Raw genomic sequence first — 22,816 nt, 5'->3', positions numbered from 1 at the left:
AATACCTAACACAATCCAACCTCACACACAACTCTATCGTCAAATCCAACCATCCCCCAAACTTCTAAGACTCAACGTCCGGCAAAACCAACCAGGTCACAAAGAATTGTTAATGCAAAATATATGTAAATCTTAAAAATGTATTTGGAAAATTACTTACAATGCTAAAGGCAAATCTGAAAGATGATGGCTGGAAAAATGTGGCTAACGGCAGGAACCAAAAATCAACAAAATTGAAAATGAAGCTCACGGTAGCACCAAAATACCAAGAAACCAAAAATGCAACCCACGGATTTAGACCAAAAACAGGGCACAGTTGGAGGCCAAAAACACCAAACAATCTCAAGGGTTTCACTCAAGCATAAATACGAAAATACTAAAGGAAAAATAAGAGAGAAACTGAACATGAAATTGGGCAAAAAACAGGCAAGACCCCACAAATTGACCTGCAAAAATCAGCAAAAACATGGGAAAAATAAATGCAAGAGAGAAGGGTAATGCACAGTTTTACAACCCAAAGAAAACTTGGAGATGAAAATGCAAGCTAATACTCAAACAAAAGTGGAGGAGGAGCTTCGGCAGTCCAGATGTAGACAATACATGAAACCGAAGAGGAAGAAGGCAATCAAAGCAACAGCGGAAGAAAAGAAAAACAAACGAAGGAGAAGAAGAGAAGCAGCAACAGTGGCGAAAACAAATGAGAAAATGAATGAAAATGATGAAGAAATAAGGTAGGGCATGTGGTAGAGGAAGAGGAAAGAAAGAAGAAGAAAAGCCCTAAGGGCTAGGTGCAAAACGGCGCCGTTTTGGGGAAAATAAGGGGCTGGGTTATGAAGCACATGGGCTGGGCCCGAAAATGAAGGGATTTTGGCCCAAAAACAAAGAACAACCCACTAAAAATAAGCTCAATTTGAAAATAAGGATCTAAGAAATAAAAAAGCACAATAAAAATAAATAAATAAAAGCCAAGTAAAAACACTAAAACTATACATTAGTAAATTAAAATAATTAAAGCAAAAAGTAATTTAAATGTAAAACAATAATTAATATCAAGAAAGCACATTAAAATAAATTTAACAACTTAAAAATCATAAAATAAATCAAACAATTAACACGTTAAATTTAAAACAAGAGAACCACTATTTATAGTAATTTAAATAATCTTTTAATAAAAATACACGTAAATACGGGATATTACACCACTCTTCATTATGACGAAAGTCGGGATAAGTTGTCTGGTAGCCGAGAGGCTAGACACGCTCTCTGCCGCGTGAGGGAGAAGATGGCCTTAAGGCTTATCTCGCCCTTTGGGGCCCCGCGAGGAGGTAAGACATCGGGTAATTTAGAACTAGACCAACTTCTGCTTGTTGACACCTACTAGGAATGTAAGTTGTCAGGTAGCCAAGGGGCAGGAGGGATAAAGCTACACTTAGGAGTGACTCATCCCTTTGGTACCCTGTGGGGAGGTAAGTAGTTGTTAGAGATTTCGCCGATAGAGATAATGTTGGCAAAGATTACGTTGATGGCAACAATGTTAGTGGAGATTACGTTGGTGGATATTATGTTGAGGGAAATAGGGAGTTTACATGTTCTATTCCTGAAAAGTCACACTTACATTAATCGAATTTGTGTCATCAACATGGAAATATAAATTACAAATCATAAAACTTTTAGCAATAAAACTTCCACAGGCGCCCAGTGTTCCATGGGTGTGGTGGCTCGTTCCTTTGGGAGTCTCGAAGCCAGTAGGAGCCCAAGTGGTTGTTGCCAGTGACTACATAGGGGCCCTCCCATTGAGGGCCCAGCTTCCCTTTGTCTCGGGTAGTTGTTCCCTTCTGCTTCAACACAAGGTCCCCAACCTTGAATGCCCTAGGGCATACCCACTTGTTGAAACCTCGTTATGCCTCCTCTTATTCATAGCTATTCTCACTTCTACTTCAAGTCTGACCTCTTCCAGTAAGTCAAGCTGCTCTTCTAGTCGCTCATTGTTGGAGTCCTACTTGAAGTGTCGCACCCTTTAGATGCGAGGATCCCAACTTCAACCGATGTCATCGCCTCATGGCCATAAGTGAGGGTGAACGGAGTTTCTCCCATCAAGATCCTCACCATGATTCAATATGCCCATAGAACTCTGGGGAGTTCCTCTGCCCAAGTGCCCTTCTTGTCACTAAGTTTCTTCTTGAGTATTCCCATCAGCGTCTTGTTCGTCACCTCCACCTACCTGTTGGATTGGGGATGAGTAGTGGGATTTGATTCTCAGTTCCTGGAACCAATCTCAGTAGTGGTTAGAGTCAAACTGCCTCCCATTATCTGACATGATGCTGTGGGGGATGTCGAATCTGCAGATGACTGTCTTCCACAGAAAGTATGTGATGCTGCTCGCCGTGATTGTTGCCAATGTCTCGACCTTTACCCACTTGGTGAAATAGTCTACTGCCACCACTACAAACCGTACTCCTCCTTTACCCGAGGAGAGGGGGCCTACCAAGTTAGTTCCCCATTGGACGAAAGGCCATGGCAAAATATCGATGTCAGCTCTTCTGGAGGGTGATGGGACACTATGGAGTACTCTTGGCATTTTTTGCACTTCTGCACATGCTCCTCATCATCTTGAAGAGCGCATGGCCACTGATACCCAGCCCTCATCACTTTTGCCTACCAACACCTTCCCTCTAGAGTGGTTGCCACAAATTCCCTTGTTTACTTCTGCCAACATATATTGGGCTTCTTTGAATGAGATGCACCTCAAGAGAGGTATGAAGTATCCCCTTCAATACAGGACACCCTCGACTATAGTCTAACGAGCTACTCTGTTTTTGATCTTTATGGGTTCTCACCTGTCATCGGGTACCTTGTTGGCGTCTATGTATTTGATACTATCCAACACCCACTCTGGGGCTCTCGGCTTGACTTCCACTACCTCAATCCCCACAACAAGTATCTCGACGGTCCTAATTACAGTTCGCTTTGGTATGGGAGAGTGTTCTTGCTTGGACACTGCTCGCACTAACTTGTCTACCTTTTGATTCTCGGCCCTTGGAACTTGTTGAATCTGGAAATATCTGAAGTGGGTGCGCTTGGCCTCTCTAGTGTTAGATACTTTTTCAATTTTTCACTCTTCGCGGCAAATTCCCTTCATACTTGGCTGATCACTACTTAGAAGTTGGCTTGTACCTCTACTTCCTTAGTGCGACTTGGTGATCATTAGGTCAGGGAATAATGCCTTGTACTCCACCTTGTTATTCATAGTTTTGAATGCCAGCTTAATGGCGTAATCATATTTTTCACCTTTGTCTATAACAATATGCACCCCCACTCCCCTCTAGCCCAACAAGATGAGCTATCGATGACAACTTGCCAGGGCTTTTATAGGATGTGTATGTTCATCCTCTTCAGGGAAGCTGGTGAATTCTGCCACAAAATTTGTCAACACTTGCCCTTTGATTGAGTTCTGTGGTACATACTCGATGTTGAATTCGCTCAACTTCACTACCCAATTTGTGAGGAAGCCTAAGGCATCTGGTCTTTGCAGGATCCTTCTTCAGGGGGGTCTTGGTGAGGACCTTTATTGGGTGAGCTTGAAAATAAAGGTGGAGCTTCCGAGTGATTACCACCAAGGCAAAGGCGAGTTGATCTACGCACGGGGTATCTAGCCTTTACTCCCCAGTAGGCTCGGCTAGTGTAGTACAAGAGTCTCTAGAACCCGTTTCGTCTCATACCAAGGTCGAGGAGGCCGCCTGCGGGGAGGCTATTAAGTACAAGACTAAGAGTTTTGAATAAGACCTTGTTTGGATGTAGAGATGAGATAAGAAAAAAAATAAAAAAAAATTATGAATAGTAGTGAAATGATTTATAAATAGTAGTAAATTAGTTTGAACTCAGATGGTTTATAAGATTTTAAAAAATGAAAAAAAAATTGAATAAAAATATTATAAGTTAAAACATTGTTAGAATTTAATTTTTTAATATTATTTGTCTTAAGATTTAAAGAAGTTGAATTATAATTTGTATTGTTTGAAAATTAAGAAAAATTGTATTTGATTAGATAACGATTAGATGAAAAAATTAACGATTTAAAATTAAAAAATATTTATTTGATTAGTGTTTTGATGTTAAGTTGAGATGAAACCATCTCTATATCCAAACAGGGCCTAAGTTTATTAATAGATACAAAACGAGGGGTGAAGAGCCCATTGAAACCTCATCACAACCGTTACAAAACTTTTTTAAACAAGACGACAAAACCAAAATATTAATTAGGGTCCATGATTCTCGGCAAGAGCGAGACAAGGACTATCAAAAGAATGTTTTTTATGCAAGAAAAATGTTGAATGCAATCGCGAGGGGTAAACGCCGCATTGTCGGGTCCTACGTGCCTTAATGAAACCATGTGTTTCATTCGATTTGGATATGCAACCCACAATTACAAAACCCATGCTCACAACTCCACTTCACCCAAACACTTTGCCCCTTTCGTCTCCCCTCATCTTCTCCATCTACCCTAACCTTTCATCTCCTCTCATCTTCTCCATCAACCCTAACCCTTCAAACCCCACGAAGACTTGCTAAGACTATGTGACCAAAAATGAGAAACTAAGGGAAAACCAATGACCTTTCGCAAAATTATTTTTGCACAAAAATAATTTGTTTTTGTACATAAAATATATGATCTTTTCTTGGACGATGAAAAAAGACAAATGAATCAGTGAAAATAATTTTTGCTAGATGATATGACTTCCACCACCATTCTCCCACCTCCACCAGCATACTATCATGATTTACACAAAGGATCTTGTATCAAGTAATAAACATTATCTTCGTGACTTCGTCCAATCTTCACTCCCAAAGCATCTCTTTCACTCTCCACCCATACCCGTAAAGGACACGCTGATTCTCCAGCCAGCAACTCTGCAACACACCTCTCTTTTGCTCCAAAGAAAGCTCGACTTGCTTATCTATGGACAATGGCAGTTCAGCCCTTGACAAGCTCAATCATCAAGCCACAAAGACACTCACGAACAAAGACAAAGGAACTCTGGAAGCTCACTCTTCCTCTTTGCAGCCAATGGAAGCATAACCCATGATTATGAAGACGAAGACCAAATCCCAGTTCTAGCTCGCTATTGCGTTTCTTTCCTTTATTCTGTTTTGGTTGTGTTTTATTTCTTCTTTCACTGTTTTCTATTTAAAAAAAAAAAAAAGGACATACATGGAAGTGCCGGTTCCCCCGCATTTACCCATCCCGGCTGTACTTAGAAGAATTGTTTATGCAATACCACATAGGTTCACCGACCTAAATTCCCAGTTAGAGTAATAAATATGACCTAAAGTTATGCACCTCTTCCCTCACACCGTTGGTGAAGAATATCGCACCCCATCACCATCAAAGGGAGGGACGGCAAATAATGTTTGCTTTCCTATTTCTTTATATTTTTCACTCTTTTTATGTAGATTCCTGTTTTACAATTAAGGACTTGAGCTTCCCTTACGGTACTATGACTAGAAGAATGATTATAAGCTTTCATTATCATTTTCCAATTGCCCAAGACCAAAATCAGGAAATTGTTGTGCTGATGGAAACAGAGCTCCAGGTTTTGTCGGTCTTGAGTGATTTCTCATAGAGCAGTGCTACTCTACCGCCTGAGTAGCACTGCTCCATTTGACTACTAGCATATTTGTAAGTTTTTATTTTTGTGTTTTTTTTTTCCCATATTTTTTTAATATTTTTAAAAAAATTAAAAAAAATATATACCAATACATTAAAAATCACTTCCTTAATCATCAAGTAAAAAAAAAAATCAATAATATTAAGCGGTACAGTACAAGGGGCAAAGTAGAGTTTCTATTTCCCAAATTATGCTCAACAATGTTAGTCTGGATTGGATGACATTCTCAAGCTGACATTTTTCAGAGGCTTAGATATATGAAAGTATGAACTTATTGCAGAATGACAAATAAAAAAGTTATCTTTTGATTATCCACCCTAAAGCCCCTTCGAAGCTTAGATATATCTGAAGGCAAGGGGATCATGACATCAAACTGGAATCTGCAAAACAGAAGCTTCGGTAGAATGTAAAGCGGTATACAAAATCTTTTCCTCGTCGATCATAAAAGTTAGGCAACAACAATACACATCTAATGTTCCGAAGACGGACACTATATTAAATCACACCTTATATAAAGCTCCCCCAATACTGGGCAACTGAAATGATATTCCTCCATTCCCATCATCATACATGGTTCCAAAATGGAGAGAACCAGAGGATTTTGCAAATGGAAGCCCTTGATATGGTAATTTATGGCACTAGAGCCACTAAACGATAGAGTAATCGAAGTAAAGCCAATGTTCCTGTAGTTATTAAATAACACAAACCAATTAAGGCAACAATTACAAGCATACTAAAGAACTCAGAGTGAGAGATGATAGATGAACCCAAGAAGGTTAGTAGAATGACAAAATGATCAAGAAACTTACCTCTGCTGTTACAAAATAAATCCTACAAAAAGCACTGGATGTTGAGTTCAAAATAGGAGCAAGGATCAGGGATGTCACACTTGTTCAAGACCTAAAGCCACAACATATTCTCAAATAAGTTGACTGTAATTGCAAATAACCATGAAAGAGTTTAAAGCTGTATCCAAATTTACTCAATTAAACAAATGCCAGAAACCATTGGTCCATTTGTCAAAGTAGCAAAAAAGAATGCTTTGACGGAAATGCAGAATGACACAAAGCATCATTTAACATAATTAACTTAATTATCTCCACAAAACTGATGAGAAATAAACTGACCACAACAGAAAATGGTTAGATGGTTCTTTTTAACATCTAAGTTTGGAATGGTTGGGCAGACAATTGTTAGTTCAAGTTCTTTCTAAACATATAGGTTTGACATCTGGTTCTATGCTTTCCACACCAACCAGCAAGGTTACGGAAAAATAATTACCTCAGGGTGCACTATTCCAGAAGTTCCAATTTGCTTCCCTTTATAAATGATGCTAGCTTGTGTACCGTGAAGGAACTCAGGCTCCTATAGAAGATAGCAAGACAGAGGTATATCATCACCAAGTACTATTACAAAAAAAGAAAAAGAGGAACTGCAATGGGCAGGAGGGAAGACAAGCCCTTACATTAGAAGGCTTTAGATAGTAGGTTGTATTGTCATCAGGTGGAACAAGCCCAATCACTTGCATGATTCTTTCCACCAGACCATGAATTATCTGCAAATCTTAAGTTAAAATTTACACATGCTGTTGAAATGCTTCACATGTAACACATGAATGTACATTTTTTTTATGCAGATATTTTATAGATAATAATTCTATTCAGAGGACATTTACATACACACATGAATGATATGCTTAATTAGCAGTTTATCCATCCAAAAAATTAACAAATAAATTAGGTGGCTTATATTAAAAAGTGGAGAGACCCCACACATTCATAACGTATCCAAATATTCCCCCAAATAATTAGATAATGAGGTTTAAATTATCCACACAAAATCAAGGAAAGAGACTGCTATAAGCAGTAGACCACTCAGAAAAAAGAGTGCAAGCATATAGATTCTAAGTTTCAAGTAAACAGTTTGACACTGATTAAATTTATGATCCCCTCCATCCCGTCCTCCAAATAAAACTGCTGAATTATTCCACTATCCCTACCATCCACATAAAGCAAAGAAGAAAAGCGCTCCAAATGAAACTGCTTTCATGCCGTCCAAACAATCTTCTTTGGCAGTACCCATAAACCACTCTTGAGGCATCCACTATGGCCCGAAGGAAACACTAAGAGATCATGGCTCTCTTAACAAGGGTAATGAAGCAGCAGAAGATCAACGACCTTGCTCTTACATTTACACATGCCAACTATTCATCACAAAAATATCCTTTCGGTTCTATTATCCAAAGTTAAAACTTGAAAGCCTCCTAAAGCAGCAGTCCAAAAGGGAAAAACCTTCTTCCCTAGAGACTTTGCCATCCCAAATACGTCTCCATGAGAATTGAGCATCATTAACGCCTCCTAATGCCTCATAATAAGAAAAAATTTCAAATTTAACCACGTTTCAGCTTCCAACATAATTGATCGGCCCCTTCGCGAACCAATATAATTTCATATAACAAACTACAAAGTGAATCCGCTAGTCTAATTCCCAAATGATAAAGAATTAAAAAAATATATATATTGTAAGAATGGATCCACGCATCCTCAATACAGAAACTTGTATCTTCGGTTGTCACAAATAAATCATAAAAGAATTATTTTAGGGACCCACAGATGCACAAAGCACACCCTTCTATCATCTCCTACCAAACACTGGACAAAGCACAGAAACCTTTTCCAACCTGCCTGATACTTCTGCATAAGACCTCACCAAACTTAGTCCATTGTACCCAAGGATCCCCATGTTTTGCATTAGTGAAGTGTCTCCAAAACTGATCCCCTTCTTGTAACCATCTATTAAATAGCTCTTAAATGAATAAAATGGCAGATGCCCTACCTCAGAATGCAGTCTGGCCTAAGTCGTGTAAGTGTATCAACTTATTAGGTACCCTTCGAATCAAATGACCAATGGGTATCATCACCCGAGCACTAATCAAATTAATATTTTACTTTATATTATGGCCATGATGCCACGATTACTTATCCAGCATTGCATTGGAAGTGCTCAGTCTTCTCAACCCCAAATTTACATGTATGAAAAGGTGAACACACCAAATTTCAATTCACCAAATGAAACGAAATCCTTCCCCTATCCCATGCATAAAAATTGCACTGCAACTATTCTCAAAAATTTATAGTGGGGGAGCAAGCGAAGAGCAAAAGAAAATGATAAGTTGGATAAGTACTGACAGCCAGGAGGGTTTCACAATGACAAGTGTCAAAACGCAGGGTTCTAAACAGGTTGTCTTATTATATAAAAAAAATGACCGTTTTTTTATTATTCTAAAAGTTGACTGTTTTCTTCCTCGAGTGAATTGTAAATCAATTCTCGATGTTGGAACATTGCTTTGACAATCGCTAAGTTTCAATGGCCACTCAGTTTGACTGCTCCCAACACTTGTTCGGACAAAGCCAACTTGAAAATGCAGATTTTTTATTGGTAAAAATCTAAATATAGAAACTTGAATTGCCAGAAATGCAAGTCACAAACAATAAATGAAAACAAACTGAGATTAGCCATTCAAAACAACTATGATTAGTATAAATAATTAAACTGAGTAAGATATCAATGCACCTCATATCCAGCAGTAGCACCACAATATAGTGCAGCAAGTTGGCGACGATTTGTTGCCCCTACATCTTTAGTCTCATCCAACCGCACTACGTCACCAACTTCAAAAATCTAGAGAGAAATTGGGGGGGTTTGGGGTTGGGGGGGTGGAAGAACTTTGTTGTTAGACACAAAAGATAAAATGACGGAAGAATATTACTTTGCCTGAAGATACAAAAATTAAGCCAATATATATAAATAATGATAAAAGATCACTTTTTCCTAATAAGTGAGATACTTTTTTATGAATCATCTCAAAAGTTCTAGCCAATACGACGGCGTTGGTGAAAATCACATCCATATCACATAATGCTTTGATTAAGGGGCAAAACACCTTAGACTCAGTTATAGTAGCTAAAGAATGTCCGATACCATAAATTTGTATTTTAATTTATGGTTTTCTACATTATGTTCTTTTCTAAACATTCATATTGACAACAGTATATCAAACAAATATAATCCGATCATGAATAAATGTATCTATTACTCTATTCTATAGACTTAGTTTTTTTATTTACTTTATTCAAACGATGGGTTCTTTCATTCTTGCTAAGCCATAAACTTGTGGATAAACTTCCTTGAGTGCCCTATCACATCATGCCAAAATTTGACCTTCACTCCGTTGCCCACAGTAAAGCAAGTATTTGCTGCATGTGTCCCAAACAAGGTTTTGTTGAAAGATTTCAAGTTCTGGAAGGCCACTTTCAAGGCTAAGTTAAGAAGACTTTCAGGAGATATTTCATTCATTCCTTTGTAAGGAGGCTTCAGTTGAATAACACTTGTCCCAATGTAAGGAGATGAAGTTGTTCTCTTCATTCTTCAGGCTGGCTGTATTTCTTTGGGTGATGGCGTTGATCAAATATATCTGAATCTCCAAGGTGAAGTCTTCTTTAACGCGCTTGTCACTCTAGTTGGCTCTTCATTTCCTTGGAAGTCTATTTAGAGAAGAAAGGCACATTCAAAGGTTTTGTTTGGATGGACGTCTTGGAAAAGATCTTAATACTGGGAAGTTTGACAAAAGAGGCATATCAAAGTAATGGAGTGGTGATGTTTGTGCAAACAGGATGATGCAAGCGTTGATCATCTTATAGTAATTGCAGGTTGGCCGGCCATATTTCTTTAGGTGGAGAATAGATGGCAATGATCATATATATCTAGATCTACAAGGTAAAATCTTCTTCAACATGCTAGTCACTCTAGTTGCCTCTTCATTTCCTTGGAAGTCTATTTCGAGAAGAAAGGCACATTCAAAGGTTTTGTTTGGATGGACGTCTCAGAGAATATCTTAACACTGGGTAATTTGACAAAAGAGGCATATCAAAGTAATGGAGTCGTGATGTTTGTGCAAACAAAATGATGCAAGCCTTGATTGTCTTCTAATAATTGCAGGTTGGCTGAGGACTTATGGGCACGATATTTGGCACTTTCTCATTGTGTGGATATTTGGCACTTTCTCTTCATTCTTCAGGCTGGCTGTATTTCTTTGGGTGGAGAATAGAAGGCAATGATCAAATATATCTGAATCTCCAAGGTGAAGTCTTCTTTAACGCACTTGTCACTCTAGTTGGCTCTTCATTTCCTTGGAAGTCTATTTAGAGAAGAAAGGCACATTCAAAGGTTTTGTTTGGATGGACGTCTTGGAAAAGATCCTAACACTGGGTAGTTTGACAAAAGAGGCATATCAAAGTAATGAAGTGGTGATGTTTGTGCAAACAGGATGATGCAAGCGTTGATCATCTTCTAGTAATTGCAGGTTAGCTGGCCATATTTCTTTAGGTGGAGAATAGGTGGCAATGATCAAATATATCTAGATCTCCAAGGTAAAATCTTCTTCAACGCGCTCATCACTCTAGTTGGCTCTTCATTTCCTTGGAAGTCTATTTAGAGAAGAAAGGCACATTCAAAGGTTTTGTTTGGATGGACGTCTCAGAAAATATCTTAACACTGGGTAATTTGACAAAAGAGGCATATCAAAGTAATGGAGTCGTGATGTTTGTGCAAACAAAATGATGCAAGCCTTGATCATCTTCTAATAATTGCAGGTTGGCTGAAGACTTATGGGCACGATATTTGGCACTTTCTGATTGTGTGGGTTTTGCCTTCACAAATATCCTAGAAGCCCCAGATAACAAAATAACAAGAATCATTTTAATACATTCGAAAATTATTGCTATAAGCAACTCACTTGCATGGCTTTTAAAGAATGCTAGAGCTGTCTATTAGCATATGAAGATTACATATAAAGATGTTATATTTAATTCAATACTTCTAAAGTTTTAGTATTTATTTATGATATAATTAAACAGCATGACTACATGAACAGAAAAATTACACAAAAGATTGTAAATTTTATGTCTACCAATGTTGTATTTATTAATGACAATGAAACAACATAAGATTCCATAAAGAGAACTAGAACTAAGAATAATGACCCCACTAAATTGAATGCCATGCACAATTCAGAAATTATTAAATCTCCATGCTCACAACTCAGCTAACATAATACAAACTAAATGTGACTCCCTAATAACATGGGCAAAGTCAGACCCACCCACGGAAAAATTAATGGCCTATTGAGAAACTACAATGTACCTTTATGGGCTTTGGATGGGCTTTGTTCTGTCCAACAGTTTTCAATAGACCAGACATAAGACTGGTACGAGCAGTCTGTAAATGAAGCAATATGTTAAACTTCAATCAATAAAAAAAAGTGGAGAAAAAAAAGGAAGATAAAAGAAATAACTGACAGTGAAAACCAAGTAAACTAAGAAGCAAACCTAGAGTTTAGTTGTTGGTAACAATATACTAATTAGTAGGAAAACACACAAACCCCCTCAAATACCACCCAACTTGCAATCACACCCAAACTAATAACTAATTATAATGTACCTACTTTCCACTTAAAAGGACAAAATTACACCCAAAAATTCTAAAAACTAAAAATCCCATATTAAATTAAATATTAAAATTTTCATAAAGATTTAAAATATTAAAGTTCAAAACTTTATTTTTAAAATGATTTTCATTTTTTACGTTTTAATATTATTTTTCAAAATTAAAAAAAATTAAATTTTACTTTTTTATTTGTACTTTGCTATAATTATTTTATATTGGGTTTTTAGATTTCTTTTTTAACTTTTTACTAAGGGTATTTATGTCAAAGTTCTTTCTTAACTTTGTGAAACAATCCACACACAATTCTGGTTATATACAATTCATTATTAAGTTGGCAGATACAACTTCCAGTTTAGCTTTGACTTGAGTTGGCATGCATATCATGCAGTGATTCATCCTAATCTCATATTTATCGGGCATGGATAGATATGCAACACATAAACATGTTTTCAATTAAATGCCAATAAAAATATGATTTGGAGAGTTGTGTGCAAGGGTTGACTACCAACCCCAATGACCTTGTTGATATGGAACAAATCTTGGCATGGAAGCTTCACAGCAGTGAGTTTGACAAAATATGGATCCCATAAAAAATTGTGAATGTAAAGGTGAAAAAATATCACCCTAGATATAAGTATATAAATAAATGACAGTAATAGTATCAATCTTATATGAGCTTTGTGCATTAATAATACATATTACCGGAGGTCAGATGTGGAACTGAAAAGGGAGACCTAACCAGCTAGCAAATCTACAAATGTCTTTTACATTAACAGAACTTTTTTTCTTTCCATCCATACATCCAAACTTTTTTTCATTTAATCCTTTGCCTTGGCATAACCTTTTCTTATAAAAAGTAATAAGATGAAGTGGCTTGAAGTGGACGCCACCAAAAAAAAAAAAACACAACATAACAAAACCTAGCCAAAAACCTCGGAAGATTTTCTCAACAAGCATCAATTCAGTGGACACCACCACTTTTTTCAAAATGTAGGAAAAAAAAAAAATCCAAGAAATTCCTCAATCCAAACATTTTTTCTACAGGTTCCACCACCACTTTTACAAAACCCAAAAGAAATCAATTTCTCAAAAAGATTTTAGAAGTTTTGAAGAAAATCTTTAGTCCACAGAAGACCACTAGTGTAAAAAAGGGTATAAAACAGAAGAAGAAAACAGAGACAAATGACTTAAAAAAGTTATAACTGCCTTCTAAAGAAATGAAGTAGTTCATGATATGCATTAAGTCTTGATTTTGTTCAAAACAATTCTTGATTTGAAAAAAAAAAATAAAAGAGAGGGAGAATAAAAATAGCAAGGGTAAGGACAGCAAAATAAGACTTTTCAAAAAAGAATGTACCTAAACTGAGTAAAGAGACAGGATATTATATCAGTACAAGTTACAGCAATCATATACAGCATTCATACCCTTCCAACAATTATACTAGCAAAATCCACATTATCAGTGTAATTAAGCACATAAGATTGAGAATACAAACCTCATTTTCAGATGAACGAGGATTTTCAATAATCACTGCAGTGGAACCGTCATCTTCATGATTTAACATTGCAAAATTATCATTGTTTGAGCACAAAATAAATGATAAGACCTCGGTAAACCCACACATTGCCATCTAATAAGAAAATAAAACCAAAAAAATGTTAAACAAATAGAATGCAATAAAAAGAGAGTATACAAGGAAGAGTATCACTAATCAAGAAAAAGCTGCAATCTTATTTGTATCTTATCAGCTCTGTACCTCCAATCTGACAAGATGACTGAACTCTTCCAGGGGCAGTGGCCTCAAAGACACAGCCCTACCCTTTGAAATATTGTAACCCTTAGCAATCGCAATATCCTTAATATTATTGTAGCCATAAGCAATTGCAACATCCTTAGCAACAAAAAACATGTCATGTCAATACAAAATACAAGTAAAAACATGCTTGGTGCAGAAAAGATGCATTAGTTATATGACCAGGTTTAACTACTATTAATACCTCCATAACATCACATGGATGAAGAACATCACTTCTAGTTGGGGGTACAGATACAGTAATACCAGAGCTATTATCACCTGATACAGACTGCACAGCACTCAATTGCATCCGATTTAACAAACTAGTGACCTGCATGATAGGAAAGACAGTGAGGATAAAGAGCAAAAACAAGCCAAGCCATTGCATACAAGTAGTTACCGTCACTGAACATATAGAAATATAAAGTATCCACATCATAACATGGCAGCTACTAAGATTGCTAATTAAATGCTAGGTTTTACAGGAGCAATGAATAAGGAAAGTGTGCACCCGAACTTAGAGCTAGGACTTGGCGGTCATGTTAAGTCTCTATTGGGCCTGAGTAATTATAAAATCAGTGGACCTAGGGCTCATAGAGTCAAAATTTGCTTTTTAAGAAGTTTATTTCCTTGCATCTTGGAGTAGGCCGCCCAAGCCCACTTAGGCTCTTTAAGCCCATGTAATTTTCGTCCATTAACATAAGGGAGACACTTGGCATTCATGCAAACTGTTCCCTAGGGTCTGAAGGATAACAATCATGGGGAAGATGAAGAGGTCTCGCGTGCCTTCCAAAGTAGCTTTTTTTGTATGGACCGCTGCTCTTGGGAATATTCTGACCACGGACAACCTAAGGAAGAGGGGACTCATTGTGATGGATTGGTGCCATTTGTGCAAAAATCACAGAGAATCAATGGATCACTTACTATTGCATTGTGAGGTGACAAAGAGTGTTGTGGAATGAAATCTTTAGAAGAGTTTGTCGCTTAGGTAATGCCTTTGAGGGTGGTTGATTTATTTGCTCGCTGGAAGGAAATTCAAGGCTGTCCCCAGGTTGCATTAGTTGGAAGATGATTCTGTTGTGCATTATGTGGTGTACTTGGTCGAAAAGAAATGCACGGTGCTTCGAAGATAGGGAGCGCATAATGATGGAGCTTCAGAATTTTTTTGTGCACACGTTATTGCTCTGGTTTTCAGCCATTTTGCTTAATGGAAACAATGTTCATGACTTCTTATCTTTAATTTAGCGTTTCTAGAAAGTATTAAGCGTTCTTCTGTATACCTCCTATGTACATAGGCTATGCCTATTTCATTCTTTTCAATAAAATTTACCTCTTACTTATATAAAAAAATAATAATAAGTTGGTGGAATTTGCCATGTTGTAATGGGAGAGATTCCAATGTCAATCTTTTTCCAAGTGAGAGAATGTTAGATACTCGTTTGCGTCCAGCTATAGTGGAAAACAAACATAAAAAAAAAATATACAAATATATGTTGCTGGTTGGTGACATACATAAAGACCAAACAAATAAAAAAATACAGCGCCAACCAGCCCCATTATAAATAAAAAACTAATATAAGAAATGAGCACTCCCACACACACAAACATCAATAACAGCCTCAGCCATGAATGCACATTTAAGGTTTCATAAATCAAGAAATAGACATATAATGTAAAGAAATTGAAATACCTTGTCAGCATCCAAGGGGACTCCAATTGCACCAGTAATATAGGACAGAGAGACTTCCATGCTGTAGACAGACAAATCAGGACAAATATATGACTTCCCATCTGAGTATATCACTTCAACTGGCTCAATTTCAAACTTCCTTTCACAATGTTCTGAAAAGGTTGTCACCTAGAACAATAGAAGAAAATCATTCATTCATCAACTCTAAACCATAACCAAAATCCAAAGCAGCCAAAAATTTCCAGGTTACCATTGTGTTCAAAACAATCTTGGCTTTCGTCAGATCAGTGGCAGTACATTCAATGAACACATTCTTCGTTTTTAGAGTGATAGCTGAATGAGCACTATTGATAATTGGGGGCAAAGATACAACAGTTCTGCATCAAGAATAGAAGAGCATATAAATATCTACAACTATGCATTCAGTATATAAAGGAATTAAAAGCATGTACATAGGCTAAAAGATCTTCTTGTTCCATGAAAATTCAATAAAGACAATAGAGTTATATTTTTAGTACTCTCAGTATAAAGGGCAGTATGAACTCAATGTCTTCAAAACAGATATCTTCAACTACTTAAGACAAGGAAGTAAGGGGAAAATGATAAAACAATAAAGAAATAACAACAATTAATAAAAATGGCAGGTAAAAGGGCTCAAAGTCCTTAAAATTGCATAAACGTAAAAGAAAAAAATCATCATACCTGTTACTGTCATATATAACAGGGAACACTGGTGAGCTCTCAATTATGTGCAAAAATTTCTTCAGTTTCAAATCTGTCTGCCGCATCAAGATTAAACATAGATCAAGAAATTATATTCTAATATCTCCACAACCAATATAAAGTATAATATAGAAGCTCCACTAATAGTACACAAGCAATGTAGGTGCAATCACCAATATCTTAATCTAAGACTCACTTTGTAAAACTCCATCAGCTCATCAGCTCTGAAATTCTTCACCTAAACTCCAAAAGAAAAAAGCTTTAAGCAATTAGTTCTAACATTATACACTGCAACTTCACAATATTTTGCCATTCAAAAAATGAAGATATAGCATGATAAAGACAAATTTTCTTACACCACTGCCATCTACAAAAATATAGGAAGTTCTGATGAATTAGAACAACAAGAGAAGAAGAAAGGGCTCTCATTTGAGGCACAAACTCTCTTTGTTAAAAGTTTTCAATCACATGCTTCAATTTCTTTGAAATGGATACCAAAGCAGAAGAAATGATGGCTTATATTCAAGTATAATAAATCAATGGGAACAAGGTTGGTTTAAAACTCTGAATAACAACAGGGAAACCTATTACTTGCTACATGAATCCAATTTTATTTTACCCAGTAAAAGACCTTTCTTCAATGGATATTTTAGGGAAGACCCTCCAAACATTCTGTAATTCTTTTCAGTCACAAGCCTGCGTGCTCATTTTGTATAATATGTTTCTCATGACTTTATCAGGTAGCACTGATTCTGACAAAGTAACAATATACTTCGACAGTGTTTAATAACTGAACCAAAATATGAAGATTACCTGCTTCAGTGGCACAAAATTTATACTTGAAGGAGGCAAAGCCTGCAAATAAAAGAAAATTTTAAAAAAAAAAAAAAGTGAAATTGTAAGTTACTGATGCAGTACATGTTCTCACTTCAGTTCACACAACCTTTTAAGTATTACAAATTAATGTGGAATGACCTCGTTTGTTTTATAACCTCATACAAAAATGAGAGAGAAGTAACTTCCCAAAGCAAACATGTTTGTGGATATGCTCAACACACCAAACACTTAAAAAGGGGGGAGAGAGAGAGAGAGAGAGAGTAGAAAATCTTCACCGCATGTCCTAACATAGGATTGGAGGAGTCAAAAAGGTGATCAAAAAATTAATCTAACCGTCCAAAATAAGGAGTTTTTTTTTTTTATTGACACCGGATGTCCGAGAACAAAATCCCGACTAATCCTAGAGATGCACAGGCCCTTGGTAATGAGTTTCTTGCAAGTGCACCTCAAGAGAACAAGGAGTTAATAACTTAAAAAGTACAGACCACATAGAAAACTTCAGACTGGAATTAGATGGTTGTCTTGTTTACAAGCAGATAATATGTATTGAAGGGCCAAAGGGGTGGCAGGTCTCCAAAAGCCTTTGACCTAGGGCATAAACTTGTCCTTTAATTCCAAAGAGATATTATCAACGAGAGAACTAACAGCCCACATATGTCCAGCCATAACCCATTATCCAAGACACCAAAAGAATACATAACATACTGTAACAAGAAGAATTAATATTGGAGAAACCTACCTCATATGTGAAAGGGCCATGTAATGTATCCAAGTCGTGAGTTCCAATGGCAACTAGGGTTCTTCGGCTAAAAAATTATCAAATGCAAGCATGTGAAATGATAGATTACATAAAATCTTTAAGGAAACTTTAGATAAAAGCTCCACACATAAAATCTTTGGGCCATGTAACTAATTGATGCTAGTTTAGGCAGATGGGGGGATCTGCTAAAAACTACATAAGCAAAAAAGACTTTATAAACTTTAGGTCAAAATTTTTTTTTTTTTGATAAGTAAAAGGAAATATATTAGAACAAGAAAAGGGCAAGGCCCGAGTACACAGGGGGTATACAAAGAGCCTTGCTACAGGCTAGGTCAAAATTAAGGTTTAATATATAAACTCATAAGATTTTTCATAACTTCGTGCACTCTTTGATGCTTGTGTTACTTGCATATCATTTAAACAGCCATACATAAAACATAATAAATTAACCCTGTTCTATCTAGATTTCGTGAACAAACACAATCAAAAAGGAATCTTCAACTTTTAACAGGTCCAATCATTTTATTGGAGATAATAATTATGCCAAGTTACGTATTATAAATGAAGCTGTGAGTTAGGATTCATTACCGGCAAATGTTTTGATGGAGCTTTTCTTGGAGATCAATAAAGCTGTTATAACTTCCTTCATCAAATGTTATACCTCTTAAAATAGCACAAACAACATAGGGACGAATTGAAGCTGTCTGCAATGGGAGAAAAGGAAGAGTTCATACCCCCCAGAAAATCAGCTGTCACAATAAGAATTTAGAAAAAAAAAATATAGATCATGGGCTTGTGAATTTTGGGGATAAACAACCTCTGGTTTCACGTGCATTTTAATCATTGATTCTCTACTAATGTTAGCCACATTATATTTCGGCATCTCCTGCTGGCCATTGAAGATTCGAAGAGCCTGAGCAATTCCTTCCAAGCAAAGCAAATCATATCTGTGCATCTCAAAACAAAATAATTAGATTTCTTATAAGCAATAAGGAGTAAGAAATTTGAATTTATCTTGCATTTTTTTAATTACCCTCATAAAATAAAGGTTAAAAACAATAAAGTCTCAAGATTTTTCTGTGATACCCATATGATGTGTAAGGGTAAGGGTAGGTGGTGTATAAGACCACACATTACTTGGGAAAGAGAATTTCATGCTTTTTATAATGTTCCAATGGGTCTCCAATTGTAACATTAACTAATCCTTTTGGAATATAGGCCATGTCGTTTGGGCTTTCCATTGGGGTGTTACATTTGCACATTTACCTTTTTGCTCCTGAGTTTTCAATTTTTTCATCTTGCTCCATGGATTTTACAATTACATCAATCAGGTCCCTCCATCATATTTTTGCCACCTAAACTATTGGAAATGCTATCCAAGAATGCCAATAACAAACATGCCACATGGCTAAAAACGTTTAAAAATATAAAAACCATTGTTTAAAATATGAAAAAAAAATCATTTAAATCATTCTTACCAAAATTGTTTTTTTTTTAAATATCATTTGAATCCCAAAATCATCTAAATTTATTTGAAGTACAAAAGAAACTACAAAACACATTTAATATAACCAATTTTTAAAAACACAAAGGAATTAAAAATTCAAGATACAAAAATAATAAAAATTTAAATCATCTAAACCTAAAAATCATTTGAAATTATATGAAGTAAGAAGGCACATATAATCCTCAATCTTCCTTTCTCAAATTTTTTCAACAAAAAACAAAACATTTAAATCTTAAAATCATTTAAATTATATGAAGCAAAAAGGCACTACAAAACTTTCCTATTTTTTGCATTTGGGATGCCAACCTAGTTTTTTACATTTATAAAAAAATCATTTTTTTGCACTTGGTACACCAACCTAGTTTTTGGATTTTTGTTTGCATTTATTTTGCTTTTCGATTTTAGATTTTTTTTTTTTATTTAGGACACTCACCGCAGTTGCATTTGGAAACAAGAGGGATGTGAAATTCTTGATCCTCACATCAAATGGTTGTGGACACAAGAGGGAGTTTCGAGTTTGCTACAGTTGGAAAAAATATTGCTGCTTTTCTCTCTTGTATGGAATGAGAGTGCACTGATGGATTTTCTAGTGATGATTGCCGGAAATAATTCTCTGTTTCATTCCCTTTTTTTCTTATAAAGATCGCAGACTTTTTTTTTTTAAATGTCGGGGAACCTCTCCAAGGCAGGGCCTTCGGACCCACCCCTGCAGAGATTATTATGGGTCAGTTCTGTGCGCTTTTGGGTGGAAGCAAAGGCTTTCAAGTTTTCACCAGAAGCATGTAGGTATAATAAGAAAAGTTGTAATGTAACGCGTGAACCCAATATAAATCAATTAGATTATATTAAGCAAAGCCAAAAAGTATTTAATGAGGGGGGGAAAAAAAAAAAAAACTAGTAGCAATTAAGCGGAAAAACCAATCCTACTAGTAAACCAGTCAAACTGAGCAAATATAAAGATAAACTCTGTAGCAACTCTATAGCTACTTTTGTAAATTTAATATTCTAATAAACCTATACTTAATAATTAGTAAATGAAAATCTCTGCTATCATTTAAAACTTCTACTTTCTTTTTATAAGTAAAAGCAGTGGGATCTAAGGGGGATTAGTCCCGGAATTAGTCAGGACTTTGTTTGGACAGCCGGTGCCAATAAAAACACATTTATTTTAAAAAAAAAAAAAAACTACATTTTGTATATGAAATAGTAAAATACCTATTGGCAGGGATCTCAATCTTGTAGATAACTTCTTCATCTTCGGCGGTTTCCTCCTCTTCCAAATGCTTTTCCTTTCTAATAATCGCTTTCTCAGTAGTCTGGGACAACCAAAAGAAATATATTCTCAATAAAAGTACCCATAATCTCAAAATCATTAATATTAACAAGAAGGAAAAAAAATAGAGAGAAAGAAGAGGACAGAGTGCACTAAATGCTTACGACGTCGTCGAGCTCGATACCGAACCTGAAGCAAAGGTCTTCGAACTCTTCCTGCGCTGTGATATTCCAAAACAAAAAACAAAACCATTTCATCAAATTTTCTTCGAAAAGAGGAAAATGTAGGGAAATACATATAAAAAAATCATCAATCTCACTGTAAGTTCTTCCGAGGGCTGCGAACAGTCGATCCCTTCCCACGCTGATAGTAGGCATGGTTGATAATTCAGGAAGATAGTCTGCAATTGCAAATGATGAGTCACAGGCGGCGCATCCTAGGGTTTGAACCAGTTTACAGAGAATAGGAAGGGAAGGCTCGGGTGAAGGGGGTGCCTCGAGTAGACATCACGTGGGGACTTCAGCTATTTTACTTCTGTACTTGCAAATGGTCAGCTGTTAATGGCCCAGGTATTAGTCTGATTAAGTTTAGAGTTAATGGGTCGGGCCACATTGTAGTCTGGCCCAGTCTATCAGTCTTGATATTATTTCCGTCAATTGTATTTCGGCCCATGGCCACAGCATGTTATGTTCTTTGTTTGTTGTCTTAGGCATGTTTGGTAGTAGAAAAATTCTATTCATAAGTCTTATACACCATATATTATTTTTTTTTATTTTTTAAATTTTTTTCTCTTATCAAATGTGTAGTATATGAATGATTAGTAGAAAAATTCAATTATTTTAAGAAGAATAAAACTAAATAAAATTTTAAAAGAATTTTAAAAAATAAAAAATTATGTGATGTATGGAACTTATGAATTGCAAAACTCTAGTTTAAAATTCATCATTACAACTTTTTCAAAATAATAATTATAACTTTTTTAAACTTTCAAACAAAAAAATAATTCGACTTTTTCAAATTTCAAGACAAAATTAATATTAAAAAATTATATCTTAAGAATATTTTAAGTTTATAATATTTTTTATTCAAATTTGTCTCTTCTTTCCCAAAATCTAAAAAATACATAGAAAAATGATATTACCACGAGTTTGCCCTCTCATTTTGAACACTCATGTATTTAATTTTTTTTTTTTTTGCTTAATAGTTAAGAAAATAATTTTTAGTGTATTAATATACTTTTTTTAAAAAAATATATTTAAAGATGTTTAAAATATATGAAAAAGAAAAGAAAAAAAAATTAAAATATCAAATTTGCACTAGTTGATGGTCAAAGTTGGATAGCACACTAGCTGCATCCAAATACTTAGTTCAAACTATTTCATTACTATTCACAAAATATTTTACTATTATTCACAAAATTCTCATTTCTTCTCATTCCACAAACATCCCCTTAATCTAATCCATGGCCTTAGGAAGGAAATGGTAGTGTATATGATAATATATGTGTACTACCGAAAAGCTAGAAACTATCTGGAATGTAATGGAAAATTTTCCTTTTTCCTTGAAACTAACTTTCTGTTCTTGTAGAGGTACTCCTCCTCAAAGAGAGCATATTTCTAGTAATTTTCATATATTCAATTAGGTGTATTACAAATCTCATATCAGATAAGCACTGGTTTCTGTGCAAAATAATACAAAGCATGGTAGAAAGAACTAAACTAAATCGACTACAGGATGGGCTACTGTCATAAAAAAGCCTACGGAATCCCAATACCAAGACCTCAAAAAGTCTAGCGATACCCAATATCTACATCTTGAGGCAAAGATGATAACTCTCAAGAGGCAAAATAAATCAATAGTATAACATCTAACTATCACAACAAGAGAGTTGCAGAAAAGAAACTTCAATGTCAACCCTACAAAATCTTCCTCAGGCATCCAAATGAGGGAAGAGACTCGAAATCCACAGCAATAGCAGTTTCATCAAAATCAATAACAACAACAAATAAGGGAGGTACAGACTAGGACAGTGCACCTAGACTTCCCTGTATTTCATTATG

The 22,816-nt window shown here is 35.7% G+C and overlaps 1 protein-coding gene across 3 annotated transcripts; it reads right to left on the bottom strand.

Moving 5' to 3' along the window:
• Nucleotides 1-5,788: 5,788 nt before the first annotated feature.
• On the bottom strand, nucleotides 5,789-21,302 carry LOC122307712 (phenylalanine--tRNA ligase beta subunit, cytoplasmic-like). Of its 3 annotated transcripts, none has more exons than XR_006241801.1 (20): nucleotides 20,921-21,302; nucleotides 20,699-20,799; nucleotides 18,794-18,923; nucleotides 18,565-18,680; nucleotides 17,956-18,022; nucleotides 17,193-17,234; nucleotides 16,576-16,617; nucleotides 16,359-16,435; nucleotides 15,907-16,033; nucleotides 15,657-15,824; nucleotides 14,169-14,297; nucleotides 13,928-14,062; nucleotides 13,667-13,801; nucleotides 11,868-11,942; nucleotides 9,240-9,347; nucleotides 7,132-7,221; nucleotides 6,948-7,031; nucleotides 6,476-6,566; nucleotides 6,173-6,349; nucleotides 5,789-6,046 (listed from the first exon to the last, which is right to left on the bottom strand). XR_006241801.1 is itself a non-coding variant. In XM_043120765.1 (20 exons), the coding sequence occupies exons 1-19, from the start codon at nucleotides 21,131-21,133 to the stop codon at nucleotides 6,498-6,500; spliced, it is 1,809 nt and encodes a 602-aa protein (XP_042976699.1). In that variant the 5' UTR covers nucleotides 21,134-21,300; the 3' UTR covers nucleotides 5,789-6,349; nucleotides 6,476-6,497. The 3 variants fall into 3 exon arrangements, 2 of the variants coding, with proteins under 2 accessions (XP_042976699.1, XP_042976697.1); XM_043120765.1 differs by having other exon boundaries at nucleotides 5,789-6,349; nucleotides 20,921-20,976; nucleotides 21,076-21,300; XM_043120763.1 differs by having other exon boundaries at nucleotides 5,789-6,349.
• Nucleotides 21,303-22,816: the final 1,514 nt, after the last annotated feature.

The sequence above is a fragment of the Carya illinoinensis genome, chromosome 4, assembly GCF_018687715.1.
Source record: "Carya illinoinensis cultivar Pawnee chromosome 4, C.illinoinensisPawnee_v1, whole genome shotgun sequence".
NCBI lineage: Eukaryota > Viridiplantae > Streptophyta > Magnoliopsida > Fagales > Juglandaceae > Carya > Carya illinoinensis.
The sequence above is the reverse complement of the archived record's forward strand: the minus strand, read 5'-3'. Positions and strand labels throughout refer to the sequence as shown.

Coding starts and splice junctions, on each gene's coding strand:
- LOC122307712 (XM_043120763.1), bottom strand. CDS start 21,133: ATGCCTACTATCAGCGTGGGAAGGGATCGACTGTTCGCAGCCCTCGGA. Junction 20,800..20,920: donor GTATCGAGCTCGACGACGTC/GTAAGCATTTAG, acceptor TGGTTGTCCCAG/ACTACTGAGAAAGCGATTAT. Junction 13,802..13,927: donor GTCATCTTGTCAGATTGGAG/GTACAGAGCTGA, acceptor TTTTCTTATTAG/ATGGCAATGTGTGGGTTTAC.